Genomic DNA, 18,365 nt, shown 5'->3' with positions numbered 1-18,365 from the left:
TTCAATGTTAAATTCTTTTGTGATGTTGGAATTAGTAAATGTTTTGAATACACCTTTCACTTTGTTGTAGCCAACTTCTTTACATGCCTTGCATTTATTACAGGAAAAAAAAAACCTTTTGCAGAAATAGTAGCACTCTTGCTAGATTTTATATAGCTATTTGTTAGTGTCCTTGATGTTTCTAGCTCGACACTTCTGCCCATTAATTTATTCAGCACATAGTGATCTTGCTAGATCATGATGTGCAGTCACATACTCACACATTAACATTACTGAAGTGTCTTGAGCGTTTTAATAGACATCGCTTCCAGCCAGGACTCGATGTCTATTCACAATCTCGACACTTCGGTAACGTTTGTGTGGGATTTACAGCACAGTTTACAGCGTTATCTTGCGAGATTACACTTGCTGTCATTTACAGCGTGATCGCGACACGCCCGGTTGTCTAAAAGTCATTAGCATAAATCTAAAATAGGTCATAACTCTGTCAAAATTGATTGTTTTTCTAAATAAAAAAACACTGCTGTTATCTACAGGACTGCGCCTATCACATTATGTAGAAGATAGGGCACTTATAATGTGGTGACAGAGCCTCTTTAATAAATGTAACACTTTTGTACATGTACAGAAATGTATTTGTTCGTTGAACAAACATTTTTTTTTTTTCTGTACAAATAGACATAGGACAAAAAGAGGGTACTATACCCATTGCAGACCAAATAGATGCCTTTTGTCACACAAATTTGAGAGCAAAATCTGCATTCATGAAGATTATTGGTAATCATTATATAGAGACTCTTAACCCCTTCCCTCTTTAGCCACTTTTGACCTTCCTGACCGAGCCTCATTTTTCAAATCTGACATGTGTCACTTTATGTGGTAATAACTCCGGAATGCTTTCACCTATCCAAGCGATTCTGAGATTGTTTTCTCGTGACACATTGGACTTTATGTTACTGGCAAAATTTGCTCGATATGTTCAGTATTTAATTGTGAAAAACACCAAAATTTAGCGAAAAATTGCAAAAATTAGCATTTTTCTCAATTTAAATGTATCTGCTTGTAAGACAGGCAGTTATACCACCCAAAATTGTTTCTAATTAACATCACCCATATGTCTACTTTAGATTGGCATCGTTTTTTGAACATCCTTTTATTTTTCTATGACCTCACAAGGCTTAGAACTTTAGCAGCAATTTCTCACATTTTCAAGAAAATTTCAAAAGGCCATTTTTTCAGGGGCCAGTTCAGTTGTGAAGTGGCTTTGAGGGCCTTATATATTAGAAACCCCCAAAAAGTCACCCCATTTTAAAAACTTCACCCCTCAAAGTATTCAAAACAGCATTTAGAAAATGTCTTAACCCTTTACACATGTCACAGGAATTAAAGCAATGTAGAGGTGAATTTTACAAATTTCATATTTTTTTGCAGAAATAAATTTTTAGTACAATTTTTTTTATAACACAGAAGGTTTTACCAGAGAAATGCAACTCAATATTTGTTGCCCAGTTTCTGCAGTTTTAGGAAATATCCCACATGTGGCCGTAGCGTGCTACTGGAATGAAGCACCGGCCTCAGAAGCAAAGGAGCACCTAGTGGATTTTGGGGCCTTATTTTTGTTAGAATAAATTTTAGGCACCATGTCAGGTTTGAAGGGCTCTTGCGGTGCCAAAACAGTCAAAATCCCCCAAAAGTGACCCCATCTGGGAAACTACACACCTCAAGGAAATTATCTAGGGGTGTAGTGAGCATTTTGACCGCACAGCTTTTTTACAGAAATTATTAGAAGTAGGCCGTGAAAATTAAAATCAACATTTCTTCAAAGAAAATGTAGGTTTAGCGATTTTTTTTTTCTCATTTTTACAAAGACTAAAGGAGAAAAAGCACCGTAAAATTTGTAAAGCAATTTCTCCCGAGTAAAACAATACCCCACATGTGGTAATAACCGGTTGTTTGGAGACACGGCGAGGCTGAGAAGGGAAAGAGCGCTATTTGGCTTTTGGAGCTCAAGTTTAGCAGGAATGGTTTGCGGAGGCCAGGTCACATTTACGAAGTCCCTGAGGGGATAAAACAGTGGAAACCCCCCACAAGTGACCCCATTTTGGAGACTACACCCATTGAGGAAATTATCTAGGGGTATAGTGAGCTCTTTGACCCCACAGGTTTTTTGCAGAAATTATTGGAAGTAGGCCCTGAAAATAAAAATCAACATTTTTTCAAAGAAAATGTAGGTTTAGCTTATTTTTACTCATTTCCACAAGGACTGAAGGAGAAAAAGCACCACAAAATTTGTAAAGCAATTTCTCCCGAGTAAAACAATGCCCCACATGTGGTAATAAACGGCTGTTTGGAGACACGGCTTGGCTTAGAAGGGAAAGAGCGCTATTTGGCTTTTGGAGATCACATTGAGCAGGAATGGTTTGCGGCGGCCAGGTCACATTTGCAAAGCCCCTGAGGGGAAAAAACAATGAAAACGCCCAAAAAGTGACACCATTTAGGAAACTACACCTCTTGAGGAATTCATCTAGGGGCGTAGTGAGCATTTTGACCCCACAGATGTTTCATAGAATTTATTAGAATTGGGCAGTGAAAATAAAAACAATCCTTTTTCTTCAATAAGACGTAGCTTTAGCGCAAATTTTTTCATTTTCGCAACAAATAAAGGAAAAAAAGAACCCAACATTTGTAAAGCAATTTCTACCGAGTACGGCAATACCCCATATGTGGTCATAAACTGCTGTTTGGGCACACGGCAGGGCTCAGAAGGGAAGGACCGCCATTTGGAGTGCAGATGTTTCTGGATTGGTTTCTGGGCGCCTGTGGGCCCAAAACAGTGGAAACCCCCCAGAAGTGACCCCATTTTGGAAACTACACCCCTCAATGCTTTTACCTACGGGTGTAGTGAGCATGTTAACCCTGCAGGTGTTTTGTAGAAATTAGTGTGAACTCGATGTTGCAGAGTGAAAATGGGATTTTTTCCACAGATATGTGGACAATATGTGGTGCCCAGCTTGTGCCACCATAACGAGACAGCTCTCTAATTATTATGCTGGGTTTCCTGGTTTTAGAAACACCCTACATGTGGCCCTAATCTCTTGCCTGGACAGTCGACCAGGCTCAGGAGTGAAAGGGTACCATGTAAAATTGAGGCCTAATTTGGCGATTTACAAAGTATTGGTTCACAACTGCAGAGGCTCAGATGTGAAATAATAAAAATAAACCCCTGGGAAGTGACCCCACTATGGAAACTGCACCCCTCAAGGCATTTATTAAGGGGTGTAGTGAGCATTTTCACCCCACAGATCTTTTCCATAAATGAATGCGCTGTGGATGGTGCAAATTAAAAATTTATATTTTTCCCTAGATATGCCATTCAGTGGCAAATATGTCGTGCCCAGCTTATGCCACTGGAGACACACACCCCAAAAATTGCTAAAAGGGTTCTCCCGGGTATGACGATGCCATATATGTGGAAGGAAACTGCTGTTTGGGCACGCTGTAGGGTTCAGATGGGAGGAAATGCCATTTGGCTTTTGGAGCGTGGATTTTGCTTGGTAGTAGTTTTTGTTTGGAGTCTTACTGGTGTTTCCGTTTATAATGTAGGGCATATGTAAGCCGGGCGGAGTATATAAGGGGCATAGTCAGGTGGTATAATAACGGGGTAAAAAAATAAAATAAAATAATCCATAGATGTGTGTTACGCTGTGAGGCAATCCTTTCCGCACAGGCCGGTGTCGCACTGATAAATGGTGTCATTTCTTATCCCCCTTTTGGTCCACACTCCGCGCCTTTGTAGTTTGGGGAATTTTGCTGGGAAAGTGTTGTCCTGGTATAATACGGGCACCGTCGCTTCCAGCGGATATGTTTGGGCCCTCCCTTTCCTGGTTCCCTAATTTTAGGTCCTTGAAAAATCGCCTCTTCAAACAGAAGAAATGTTCCCCTCGGGCACAACTGCATATTTTTTTATTTCCTGACTTATTGGAGCCATAACTAATTTTATTTTTCATAGACGTAGCGGTATGAGGGCTGGTTTGTTGCGGGACGAGCTGTAGTTATTATTGGTACCATTTTGGGGTACATGCGACTTTTTGATCACCTTTTATCCTATTTTTTGGGATGCCAGGTAAACAAAAAAACGCAATTCTGGCACAGCTTTTTTCGTTTTTTTTTTATACAGCGTTCACCATGCGTTATAAACTACATGTTAACTTTATTCTGCGGGTCAGTACGATTCCGGCGATACCGAATTTATAGAACTTTTTAATGTTTTACAACTTTTTGCACAATAAAATTACTTTTGTAAAAAGAATGTATTTTTTCTGTCGCCAAGTTGTGAGAACCATAACTTTTTAATTTTTTTGTCGACGGAGTTGTATGAGGGCTTGTTTTTTGCGGGACGAGCTATAGTTTTTATAGGTACCATTTTTGGATACGTGCGACTTTTTGATCACTTTTTATTCTAATATTTGTAGGGCAAAGTGACCAAAAAACAGAAACTCTGGTAACGTTTTTTACGTTTTTTTTTACGCTGTTCACCGCGTGCAATAAATAATATAATATTTTGATACCTCCGGTCGTTACGGTCGTGGCGATACCAAATACATATGGTTTATTATTATTTTTCAATAATAAAGGACTTGATAAGAGTAAAAGGGGGATTGTGTTTTATTTGATTACTTGAAACTTTTACTGTTTTCAAACTTTTATTTTGTGCACTTTTTTTTACACTTTTTTATACTTTTTTTACACTTTTTCGCAAGTCCCACTAGGGGACTTGAAGTTCCAACGGTCAGATTTTTTTTTTTCTAATACATTGCACTACCTATGTAGTGCAATGTATTAGATCTGTCAGTCATTCACTGACAGCAAGCCGATTAGGCTTCGCCTCCCGGCGGGGCCTAAATCGGCTTCCGTAATGGCAGAGCAGGAGACCATTGTGTCTCCTGTTGCCATAACAGCAGTCGCCAGTCCCGATTGCCTGTCAGGGCTGGCGATCTGCTAGTAACCGCTACGATGCAGCAATCGCTTTCGATTGCTGCATCGAAGGGGTTAATGGCAGGGATCGGAGCTAGCTCCGGTTCCTGCCGTTACAGGTGGATGTCAGCTGTACAGTACAGCTGACTTCCACCGCTGATGACGCCGGATCAGCTCCTGACCCGGCGCCATCTTGCCGACAGCTACGGAAGCCGATCAGGCTCCGCCTCCGGGTGGATCTTGACCGGCTTCGGTGCTAGGCAGACCGGGAGGCCAGTATTAGGCCTCCGGTTGCCATTGCAGCCACCGGAACCCCGGCAATTTCATTACTGGGGTTCCGATGAGCTGCAAACACCTTAAGTGCAGCGATCGCGTTTGAGCGCTGCACTTAAGGGGTTAATGGCGGGGATCGAAGCTAATTTCGGTCCCCGCCGTTACAGCCGGATGTCAGCTGTAAGATACAGCTGAGATCCGGTGATGATGGGACCAGCTCAGCTTCTGAGCCGGTCCCAAACATTTGGCGTACATGTACGGCAAGATGCGGGAAGTCAGTACTTTCCATGACGTACATGTACGGCAAATGTCGGGAAGGGGTTAAAAAAAAAAAAAGAGATGAGGTTATTATCAGATGTAAATACATATAAAAAAATGAAAGAACAATCCAGTGCAAATATATAAAAAAAACTAAATTGTCTCTTAACAAAGGCTAATAGTTTAGGCATATTAAATAAAAAAGAATTTTAATATTTGAACATAATATATCACCAGAGCTTTGGAATATTTCATCTACCCAAAATACATACAAATAAAACACATCCACCAGGACGCCCAATTGTGGCAGGGATAAATTCCGTAACATGTCTCATATCTGAATATATTGATTTATTTCTACAGAAGTTTGTAATAAATGCTAGGTCGTACCTTAGAGATTCTACCCATCTCATAAATGAATTAAAGGACGTAAATGTTACTGACAAAACCATCCTTTGCACATGTGACGTACAGTCCTTATACACTTGCATACCACAATTTGGGTATAGATGCAATACAACATATATTTTAATGCAGATATTGAGATGAAAATAGAACAAAAATGTAATCTTAAAGTTTATAAAATGTGGTCTGGAAAAAAATTACTTTTGGTATAATTCTCAATATTATTTACAGATTGCAGGGGCGGCGATGGGAGCTAAATTCGGTCCCAGCTATGCCAATTTATATCTAACAGTTTGGGAAGATGATCATATGTATTCAAATAAAAATGTGTTTTTAAAGTCTATTCGAATATACAAACGCTATATAGACAATATTTTAATCATTTGGGAAGGAAGCAAGGATAACTGTCATTTAATCAAATATATGAATATAAATACTAAAAATCTAAACTTCACTTCGGAACATTGCTATAAAAAATTATTTTTTTTTAGATTTGGAAGTCTCTATAGATGGAAATAAATGGAGTACAAAAAATGTCTTTAAAAAACAGATTGCAATAGTTACATCAAATACACTAGCTGCCATTATAATCCATGCCTTAATAATATCTCTAAGGCCTTATTCACACGGACGTGTCCATTTTGCGCACGCAAAAACGCAACGTTCGTCTGAATAAGCCCTAACATAGGTCAATTTCACGCATCATATGTGCGCTGCGTAAAACTCATGACATGTCCTATACTTGCCCGTGTTTCGCGCAGCACGCACCCATTGAAGTCAATGTGTGCGTGCAAATCGCACACGGAAGCACTTCCGTGTGCCGTGCGTTATTCGCGCAACAGTAGTAAAAAGAATGAATGAAAACAGAAGCACCACGTGCTTTTCTGTTTGTAAACATACATAGAGTGTCATAATGATGCTGGCTGCGGGAAAATCACGCAGATGCCACACTGACCTTTTGCGCGCGAAAATCGCAGCGTTTTTGCGCACGCAAAACTGACACATCCATGTGAATAAGGCCTAAAGGACAGTTTAAAAGAATAAAAAAACTGCACCAATTTAACAGATTTTCACAATCCGTCTGATATTATCCGATCAGGTCTCAAGGAAAGGAACTATAGTACTGATATTGTTAATTCTGCATTAAAAGAGGTTGAAGAAGAACCTGATCGCAATAGGGGAGAATCAGATACCCGAAAAAAAGTAAATAAAAGAAAGGGAGAATTTATGCATGTACCATTTATTACGTCCTCTTTAGGGGCAGTACAAATTTTAAATATTCTTAAACAAAATTGGCATATTTAAAAAAATGATCCTGTATTGGGACCATTGTTGCCATTAGACCCAATTGTCGTTTATCGTTGAGCTAGAAACCTCAAGGACACATTAAGAAATGGCTATATAAAATCTAGCAAGAGTGCTACTATTTCTGCAAAATTTTATTTTCCTGTAATAAATGCAAGGCATGTAAAGAAGTTGGCTACAACAAAGTGAAAGGTGTATTCAAAACATTTACTAATTCCAACATGAAAAGAATTTAACATTGAAAATTGTATTACCTGTGATACTAGAGGAGTCTTATACATGCTGGTCTGTGCCTGTGGACTTATGTATGTGGGAAGAACTGCTAGAAAACTAAAAACACGATTAGCTGAGCATTGTAACAACATTAGGAAAGGAAAAATCTACCATATGAAACTTCACATAATGTGCAGATACACTAATAAAAATCCTAATGGAACAAAATTCTATGGAATTTAATCTGTTGAAAATCATTGTCGTATTGATAATTATATAAAAAAAAAATGAGCCAAAGAGAATCCTATTGGATCTATCAGTTAAAACATTATGCCCTTTGGGATTAAACTTGGACTTTGAATTTTAAAATGTTTTCTTTAATTTATCACAGCTTTATATTACATCTATATCAACTTTCTGTAGCCACCTTCTAACTATAAAAGGGTACTTTACGTATAAAGCAGTTTTAAGATCAGAATATAATATGGTCTCCACATTAATAATCTATACTTCAAAATGTCATTGGTATAAAATGGATTATTGTGATTTATATAACCAAGCATAGTTATTTTATATAGGTGGAAGGAATATCGGGTTCATCATATAATAGACTTCAAATTGACAATGTTTTTACATATGTTTTTGATAGATTCACTCATAGTTGAATCTGAGTCACACAGCTTCTAGTTGAGCAGCATAGACAAGTCATGTAATGAGATCTCATTATGCCGCAGCGTAGTTTAACAAACTCTCACTGTGGGATATCTTCGTTTTTATTTGTTTTATGTTGTGTTTTTTTTATACTTTATATATATATATATATATATATATATATATATATATATATATATATATATATAATTTTTTATTTTATATTTTATACATATGTAATTTAAAACGATTGTATGTTAAGAAGTTTGGCAGCTATTTAAACACATGCATGGTATATGCCCCAGAGGAAGCCGGAAGGGTGAAACCCAGTGTTGGGTTGCATTATTTGGCGTGCCACAAGAGCTTATTTTATGCTTTTTATCATTATCTTTTTTGTAAGTACGGAATAAACTCGTGGAATTTGTAATTTCCCAAAGGTAGTGCACCATCTCCTTTTCTCCCTTGCTGAAGATATAGAACATCAAGTACGAGGATATACACAGCAGACAGTTGCATTGCTGTGTGGAACCACAAGTACCAGCGAGATACACACACCGGTGGAAATTTGGATCGTTCTTTCTGCATGCTAGCTGGGGGAAGGTCAAACCCTTGATGGATACTCAGAGCGTTGTGGATGTAATGTCTGAGTGGTAAAAAACTATCAATTTGAGGGATGGGGTAAGTATGAACGATTTTTTAAAAATATTTTTCAGGTGCTGCTTTATGCAGCGGAAATTCCGTCGGAAAAACGCACCACAGCGTGGTGCGGTTTTTCAGACGGCATTCCCTGCAGTATTCAGGGTGGATATGCTGCGCAGCTTGATGCAGCGTATCCGCCCTGAACATACTGTGTGTGCTTACCCTGAATGTAATTTTTTTTTTAATACCTTTTATCTTAAATTACTTGATAACTTTACTGTATGGTTTGTTACTGTTATGGGAATACCACACATGTACATGTATTTGACGGTTAAGCAACTACTATATAAATTGTTTCGTAAAAAAAGTCAAGTTTTTTTATTAGTCCCTTTTAGGGGACTTTTACTTTTAAACCTAAAAAAAAATTAAAATGTTATATTGCTGAGACTCATGGTGATCATGCGGCCCCATGATAACACTGATATGCATTAAGAGGTTAAGCAAAAGAATTTAGGAAAACACAGTAAACGGCCTAAATCTCAGGAAAGGGGATGTGCCAAAATATAATTTGGCACAGGGAGCCATATAAATTAGGGATGGTCCCGCACACATACAGATGTAGCCAATTTATCTTGACACTTGATAACTTTTGATCTCAGAATACATCAACGAAAAAATCGAATTATATAAAAATTTAAAAAAATTTTTTGTGCAAAAGTACCAAAACACCTGAAAACTATACATACTTCTACGTATAAACACATTTTGTACCAACCCATAGAAAGAAGGTAAAATGTTAGGCTGGGTTCAGGCACCCTATTTACGGATGTAATTCGGGCATTTTAACCGCGGGCTTTACGATGTTCTGTGGCAACGTTCATTTTTTTTTTTTTTTTTTTACGCGCCACTGTCAAAAGACTGCGTGTAAAAAAAAAAAAAACTAAAAAAAACGCCCCGTCAATAGTGCCTGTCACTACTTGGGACGTACTTGGAGCCGTTTTCCATTGACTCCATAGAAAAACAGCTCCAATTACATCCGTAATGAACGCTGCGAAAAACGCCTGCACTTGCCATTACGTCTGAAATTCCGGAGCTATTTTCTCCTGAAAACAGCTCCGTAATTTCAGGCGTATCGGACGTGTACGCGTGAACATACCCTTAGGTGACCAAAGAAACTGCAATTCTGGCATTGAGATATATATATATATATATATAATATATTGTAATGATGGGGGTAGGGAAACAGACAAGTGAGCCCTAATCTACCCGCCACTCAGTCCCTGCCTACTTGCAACGACCCACCCTAGGCGACGGGGTACTACTGGGCGACGGTCCCTACGCTCAGTAAGTGCACGACAGACAAACAGACAAGGGTACACAAAGCTAAGGGAAATGTGGCAGTTGCCCACGGCAACACCGTGAGCAACAAGAGTGGTGAACGAGCCAAGTCAAACCAGAAGTGTACGAGGTACCAAACGCTGAGCAGGAGAGTAGTCAGTAAGCCAGGGTCAGTATGAAGCAGGGTCAAATAGTTCAGAAGCTGCAGCAGGGCCAGGAAACCACACCAGAAGAATCACAAGCAAGGAGGAACAGGAAAGGCAGGTATAAATAGAAAGAGGGCGGGAGCTAGCTCCGTCTGGCCAGGCTGTGATAGGCTCTCCCACTCCTAAGCCTGCCATCCTGAGTGGTGGAACATGGAGTCAGTCTCACAGACATAGAAGCAGGTGCAGACTGATTACCTATGGGCGTATACACAGAAGCTGTGCCTGGGGCAGATCCTTTATATATATATATATATATATATTTATTTATTTATTTTTTATTTTTTTTCCCGTAAGATGGCCACCTGGTGGGTTTAATACCGTGATATTTTAACCGTTCATGATTCTGTTTACTATTTTTATTGGGGGGTTTTTATGTGAAAAACAGGAAAAGTTTTTTTTGTTTTTTTCAAAATTTTCTTGAAGGTTTATTTTATTTCACATTGTAAAGTCCCCTGGGGTATTAAGAAGAGATTAATGGATCGCTTATGTATTACAGTTGGATTGTCTTTTTCTATGCTCACCTTTTAAGTCCTACTAAGCTAGTCAAGATAATTTAGCCCCGCTAAAGCCCAGTAAGTTACTTTACTATTTCTGAAATGTTTCACGTGGGCAGGTTTGGAACACTAAACCCCAGCTGCATAATGACATGTTGGTGAATAAGTGGCTCTAAACCTAGTAACAGGTTCTCTTCAAGCCTTACGGCTTGAAGGGAAACTGTCACGAAGTTTGATGCCACTAAATCCGCCGGCCTCCTCTTGGTAAATTGTAATTTACTTTATTAACTATTTCTGAAATGTCCATTTTTGCCTCCATAGTTTGGAACACAATTTATACCTTAGCTGCATAATGGCTTGCTGGTGGTTTAGTGGCTCAAAACCTAGTGACAGGTTCCCTTTAGTAGTAGAGCATAGACTGCCTGGAGGCCTTAACTAGGCCTCTGGCTGCTGTGGCAACCAATCAAGGGGACAGATGCCTAGCAGTTTGGATGCTGCGATTGCTATTGATCGCGGCATTTGAGCGGTTATATGGCCAGGATCGGCCGATTACTGGAGTGGAATCCCCGGCAATAGCGTCTGCAACGCTGTGGACAGGGATTCCGCTTCAGGAGTTTCCCCTGATGTCACTGTCCATATATGGACAGACACATCAAGTGGAGTGCTCCAGGACCGGAATCCCCGGTGCCTCCGCCCTCATGCCCGGTGTCGCCGCTATGGCTGCTACAGCGGTAGCGACGGCCACTGAGTGAAGAAGCGCCCGGGTGGAAAGGCGAATGCTGAGTCCCCGGGTCGTTCTGAAACAAGCAGTGAAAGTGAGCCAGTGCAGCGCCGCCTTCCACCTGCTGGAGTAATGCACCCTGTGCGAAGGCACAGGTCGCACACCCCTAAGGCGCCGGCCCTGATCGGAAACTGGTTTATGCTGGATTAACGGAAACTGGTTTGCGCTGGATTAACAGAAGCTGGCTTGTGCTGGTCATGGATACTGGAGTCGTCACGGACACTGGAGACGTCATGGACATTAAACTCTGGACTCCGGATTTTAACATGGAAACTGGATAGTCACCAACACAGGTAACCGGGTACAGGATACGGAACCTTCACAGCAGACTAACACTGGGTTAGAACTGATATTGCTCTGGCACTGGGGGAAGGGGCAGGGTCACCTTATAATGGGCAGGGTGTGTAGGGATAGGCTGGGGACAGGCAGGGAGAGGAGGCAGAGAGCAGTGTGCGCCGTAGTCCCTGTGAAGGGAGAAACTGGCAGAGAGGCATAGTCCTCAGGTCGCGGCTTCCGGTAAGAGTAGGATACCGGCGGTCAGCGGCCGCGGGCCTTACACTGAGCTTGGTTCTGGTCTTGTATATATGTACTGAGCTTCGTTCTGGTGCTGTATATATGTACTGAGCTTGGTTCTGGTGCTGTATGTACTGAGCGGAGTTCTGGTGCTGTGTGTGTATATATATGTACTGAGCTGGGTTCTGGTGCTTTGTATATATGTGCTGAGCTGGGTTCTGGTGATGTGTATATATGTACTGAGCTTGGTTTTGGCACGGTATCTATGCATTAGGTGGGAGATTTGTCGCGACTTACTGCACACGCCACACTGTCCTCCACTCTTCTCAAAGTGCACAGCCTAACTAAATTGGCTGAGCACGCTTAGGATATTGAATGTGCGCATATAGGTGATATACGGAATAGGTGAGTTTAATACAATGTGTAGGTAGGTACGTATGTACGCTTATGCAATTATATACATAGTGTGGCAATCCAGTTAAACATTCTGGACAGGGAATTTGTATATTTAGAGTCCACTAAATACACCAAATACACTATTGGGTGTATTTGGATTATTGGAATTGTTTGATTTCATTATTAGAATAATTTTCCATGGCGCGATACATTGTGACCCCCCCCCCCCCCCCTTCCCCGGCGCTTATGTCTTTGTCGGCAAAACAGAGAACCTGTCAATTTTATTCCCACCCCTGGCTGGATCCGTAGTATGACTTAGACACTACGCTGAAACAATTGTGGTATGTCGTTTTCATGAGAAAAAATTGTGCTGTATGCACAGAGCCTTCGACACTTATGTGAATAGAGCATAAGTAGGGTTGTCAACCTTTTCCATGTTGTGTTTGAAATCCTTTTCCATGATTTTGAATGCACTTGGTCAAAGTTTCTACAAATACAAGTAATAGTACTAGTATATACTTAACTTTTTATGACAAAACAGAAATCTTAGGCTCATCTTTTTAATCTCTAAAACTTTCCATGTTTAATATCGACAAAAGAAATTGCTAGCACTACTACCATGCATAAGGGAAGTTCTGTAACCTAAGAGTAAACCTTGAGCTTTTATAAAAAGCATGCAGTAGTGTGTGTGTGTGTGTGTGTGTGGTATGTATGTATGTATGTATGTATATGTATATGTATATGTATATATATATATATATATATATATATATATATATATATATATGAAATACAAAGAAGAACCGCACCACAAATCTTGAAATCACCTCTATCAGGGGTTTTGCGTGTGCAAGCCTCCAGACCACGACAATTATATGCTGCATGGTATTTAAACCGCATGTTACACGCTGTCAGTTCTGCTTGAGAAAGGTCCAGATTGGGACTGAAACGTAGCAATCTTGCATATGGGTGAATAAGTTTTTCACTTTTTTGACTACTATGCTGTGGAGTGCTGCCTATTTTTTGAATTCCTATCTCATATATACATTATAATTTTTTATTTTTTTTATTTAAGTAGAACGTACATATTTATCCTATATAAAAAAACAAATGTCCCAAACATTAATGTTTATAATAGGAAAGCAGAAAACTGTAGTAAAACAATTATGGGGGGTTGATTTTTTTTTTTTCTTAAGGTAAATTAGGAATGTAAGGTTTTGGGTAGCAAAACTGAGGCTTTATTAATAATTTATTAAAACTGAGGAAAGGGTTGCGTCGGCACCCTATTTAAATGAATGTCTCACATAGGTAAAGTTGCAATAACCTCTCATTTAGTAGTGTCTAGAAGTAGTAAGAATTGATCATTACTCAAAACCAACTGAGCTTGTTTTTAAAAATCTTTTGTTTGAACCATTTTTCCAAGTGGCTTTTCGAATGATAAGACGATTCCTTCATGTTTTGGGTAAAGCTCTGTTCATGCGACAATCTACAAATAGGATGAACAATTTTTTGGCTATACATTTGTCACACATTCAATTTACGTTTGTGTACTCTTTTTGCATATGTTGATTCCTTGAAACCTATGGGAACATAATGGTATATATATTGTTTATACAAACCTATATGTTAAACGTATTAGCCAAACATGGTGTGCACAGAATCTAATAAACACTTTATTCTAATTATAATGTTCATGCCACCTTAAAGCGAAGTTTTCACTCAAGCTTTTATGCTAAGCAAATCTCAGGTATAATCATTCAGTCTAAAACAAGTATATACAATACTGTCTCTCCCATCATCTGTGTCAACCTATGGATGAGTGATATCCTTGACAAAAGGTAATGTAAACTGAAATGAGAGATCTCAAATCCACTTTTGATGGAAACACATGAATGTAAAATGTTACTGTTTTTTGAATGTTTTAGTTTTTTTTTAAAAGATTGTGACTTTTATTTCTTTTTAAGGTTCCTGGAAATTATGGAAGTATCCTCCAGTGAAACAGAAGTTGAAGTCCGCTTCAGATATGTTTTGGTGCTTGCTTCTAAACCAAAATAGCCAAAGTATTGTGAGAAATATACTTAATCCCATAATGCATTGCTTGATCATTTACTAAACAGTATTCACTGAAATAAACCGCATCAGTTTATCAAATGATTAATTGCTAGCCTTTTGCCTTTTTCTTTTGTTTGAAAATAATTTGAAAAAAAAAAATTAATGTTGAGAAATAAATATAGTCCTTGTTTCTACAGAAGAAAATTATAAAGAGATGTTTGTTTGTACTGGGGTGCCAGCCTTCAAGGTATGAAAAGGAATGTAATATTTTCCTGGGGCTCACAGATTACAGGTGTGCCTCCCGATCTACTGAACCTCAGCATGTACTATTTCAGTCAGTAAGCTTCTATTGGACGAGAATTTGGCGCTATTCATATTCTATTTATGGACTACCTCTGAATGATGTTTGGTTAGCAGTAAAAAGTAAATCTGTGATGTACCCATAGGTTTCTACAGAACAAACACATTCCAGAAGTGTCCTTTTTGCACACATTTGACAGCTTTACATCTGGGCATTGTTTCTTGAAAGTATTGAAAAGCTTAGTCTACCACACTATTCCAAATGGAAAAAAAAGAATACATTAAGGAAAACATTGTTATAGGGCGATAAAAAAACAAAAAACGTACTCTGCAACTGCATGAAAGTAAGATTGTGAGCCCCATTGTGGACAGGGATTGTTGGCAAGAACCAAGGACAACAAAATTGTCTTAGATTAGTATGAATTGTTTAAATGGACACCAACTTTTCAAATAGTATACCTGATAGATATCAACTTTGTAATTTACTTACTTTTAAAATTTTGTTATTTTAGCCATGCAAATTTTACGTGAAGTTACTGCCACTAGGTGTCTCCCTTCCTGTAATCGGCTGTTTACCCCCTGTTGTCAAGCAAAGTCTGTTCCTAGTTACAGAGCAGAATTGACAGACTGCAGAAGGTGGGGGTGTGTTTCTTCACTGCCTTCCTACAGAAGTCTATGGAGAAGGAAGGGGGAGATGGAGCAGTGTGAGAAACACACAGACGTGCTAGTATGATTCCTTTGTCACCCCAGTGCTTGATTCTCTGCTACAATACTCAGTACTGCTGTTTAATGTTCTCCATGCCGTGATAGATTGAGATAGGAAAGCAAGATTCTCGTCTTCTATGTGTGCAGTGTATCAAAGATATGGTAGCAGACTCCGCCCATTAGCTCAGAGAAAACTAAATTAGAGAGAGTGCCTGCAGAAGGGAAAACTGCAAAAAAAATAATTGCAGACTACAAGTCCTATAATAGCTAGAAATAGGTTCTTGCTCATGAACACACATAAACATTTTATTCTGAAAAGTTGGGTACGCTTTAAGCTCAGAAAGCGGTTAAAAATTAGATTTTTGGAGATACAACATCATTGCCCAAAAAATATATGAACATTAAATTGCTATGTGTCAGTAATGTTGTGTTTCTTCCATTTTTTTATTAAATTTTTTTAAGCTTATGCTTTAAAATGATGTTTAGGTAATTTAAATATTGAGTAGTTCAACCTGGGCTCTCCCACAAACCCTTTTGAGATTGGCATGTTTAAAAGAGCCTGTCCTCCGTGAAAACGTGGAAGTCCATGCATTGTCACCTCCATAATAATTATTGCTGATTGACAGCTTGGATTAGGGACCAATTGTTACGTACATTACTGGACAACCTTTTCTGAAATAGCCGTTGGACCTCTCACTCAACTTTTCAGTTAGATTTAAAGTGTTGCTTGAAGTAGAAATAAGGCCTATGAAAATGAGTGCAAGGAAAGTGTTACATTAAATTGAAATGTTACAAATGTGTGGCAGACATATTACGCGAAGCCTGGTTGCATGTTAGGGTATGTTCACACGGCTTATTTTCGGGTCGAAAACGACCAGAAAATCGGAAGCAGAACGCCTCCAAACATCTGCCCATTGATTTCAATGGGAAAACGGCCGCGTAAAAACTGTTTTTGGAGCCGCTTTTCATTGATTCTATTGAAAAACAGCTTAAAAAATGGCCGTAAGTGACCTGCACTTCTCTTTCACCGCCGCGTAAAAAAACCAGAACGTCGAACAGGACGCCATTTTTCCCATTGAAATCAATGGGCAGATGTTTGGAGGCGTTCTGCTTCCAATTTTTCAGCCGTTTTTCTGCAGTTTATGGCCCGAAAATAACTTGTTTGAACATACCCTTAGGATAAATACTTTTTGCAGAACCGTATTTTTTATGCAGATTATTTTTTTTATTTTCTTTCTTGTTTACTGGATTAGGTGAACAAGATGGATGTTAGAGAAACCTAAAGCAAATCAATAATGGTTGTAAGGTTATTTTACATGAAACATAATCTCAGTATTTAATTGGTATTGGATATTAAACTTGAATTACTCTTCCAGTATCCTGTCATATTTTATAAAACTATTTAATTTTATCTTGACAATGTAGAAAATTTTAGTCAGCTAGCTTACAAAAACGAAATAGTTTATATGTCAGATGTCCAAAACAATACTTGATTTTAAGTAATCTATTCACAGCAGGTATTCTGAAATATCACCAGATAATACACCTGAGACTTCTTTGCAGATAATGTCAATTTAAATGAAGGTTTTACTGGATATAGATTGTTAGGTTGGATAACATCAAAGTCTGCTGCAATAGATATTTAAGGTCACACTATTAATCTGTAGAGTTTAGGAATTTCACACAAGATAAATGAAGTCTGCAGACTGGGAATGTCTAATTGAAGAAAATAATGGTGCCAACTACCTTGGTATTCTCCAGTTCTGTGGATTTCAAACAGATGAATTAATTTTGACAGTCAAAAATTATGTACTGTACTAATGTTCTATCAACTTGCACCAAAACTCTAGGAAATTGAGAGAGCTCAAGCTGTGGCCGGGGATTGCGCTCCAGGAGAAGTCCCTGACATCACTGTCCATATATGAACAGTGTCGTCATGGACTTCTGACGCAGAATCCCCGGCGCTGTGGCCGGTGATGCCGATTCAGGAGAACTCTCTGACTTCATGTGTGAAGTCAGGGATGTCTCTTGGAGCGGTGCCCTACAGGAAGGTAGGGGGGGGGCACCATCTAGGGGAAGGCATCTATAGGGAGTGGCTATGTGCAAAGATACTATGTAGCACTACCTGCAGGAGGGGCTGTGTGGCACTACCTACAAGGGGGGGGGGGGGGTGCGCCGCGCCGAAGGACTGGAGAGCGGTACAATAATGAGTGTCTAAAGACAACCGTGAATCATGTTTGAATTTCCTTGCAAATTTGAGGCTGCCTTTCAGCAAATGGAGCTGGGGATTTGGTCAGGATTAATGGTGTCCTCAAGTACCTGTATTTATCAGCATTATCGATCATTCAATAACATCAGGGAGGAGTCTGATTGGCTCCAAATTTATTCTGCAGCAGGTCGACGACACCAAATATCTAGCCTATATCATTAAGAACTATCTTCAGCATAAAGAGCAAGGAGCCCTGGAAGTGAAGATATCGACACATCTCGTTCATATCTAAGGCCCCATGCACACGACCGTAAAAAACCTCTGTTTTTGCAGACCGCAAAAACGGAGCCATTCACTTTCATTGAACACTGACACCTTTCCGTAGCACTACGGAAGGGTGTCAGTGCCGTGGAAATGTTCCGGGAATTATGGAACATGTCCGTTCTTTCGCATTTTGCGGGCCGTGCTCCCATACTTTGTATGGGAGCATGGCCCGAAAATGCGGCTGTCAGTCAGCGGTCGACCCTGCCCGCAATCGCGGGCCGTGATTCCGGGCACGGTCGTGTGCATGGGGCCTTAGAAATGATCGTTTACAGGTGGATCCTGCGTATCAGACACGCAGGACCCGTTGACACTGAACCCGTCTGGTCCGT

The 18,365-nt window shown here is 39.5% G+C and overlaps 1 protein-coding gene across 2 annotated transcripts in view; it reads left to right on the top strand.

Annotated features, from left to right (window-relative positions):
- LOC142655604 (putative methyltransferase DDB_G0268948) overlaps positions 1 to 14,604 on the top strand; it is a 104,954-nt gene extending 90,350 nt beyond the window's left edge. For both annotated transcript variants that reach the window (XM_075829970.1, XM_075829971.1), the window contains one exon: positions 14,411 to 14,604. In XM_075829970.1, the coding sequence (XP_075686085.1) occupies positions 14,411 to 14,501 (91 nt within the window). In that variant the 3' untranslated portion in view covers positions 14,502 to 14,604. The remainder of the gene's footprint in view (positions 1 to 14,410) is intronic.
- The last annotated feature ends 3,761 nt before the right edge of the window (positions 14,605 to 18,365 follow it).

This window comes from Rhinoderma darwinii, chromosome 6, assembly GCF_050947455.1.
Source record: "Rhinoderma darwinii isolate aRhiDar2 chromosome 6, aRhiDar2.hap1, whole genome shotgun sequence".
NCBI classification, from domain to species: domain Eukaryota; kingdom Metazoa; phylum Chordata; class Amphibia; order Anura; family Rhinodermatidae; genus Rhinoderma; species Rhinoderma darwinii.
The sequence above is the reverse complement of the archived record's forward strand: the minus strand, read 5'-3'. Positions and strand labels throughout refer to the sequence as shown.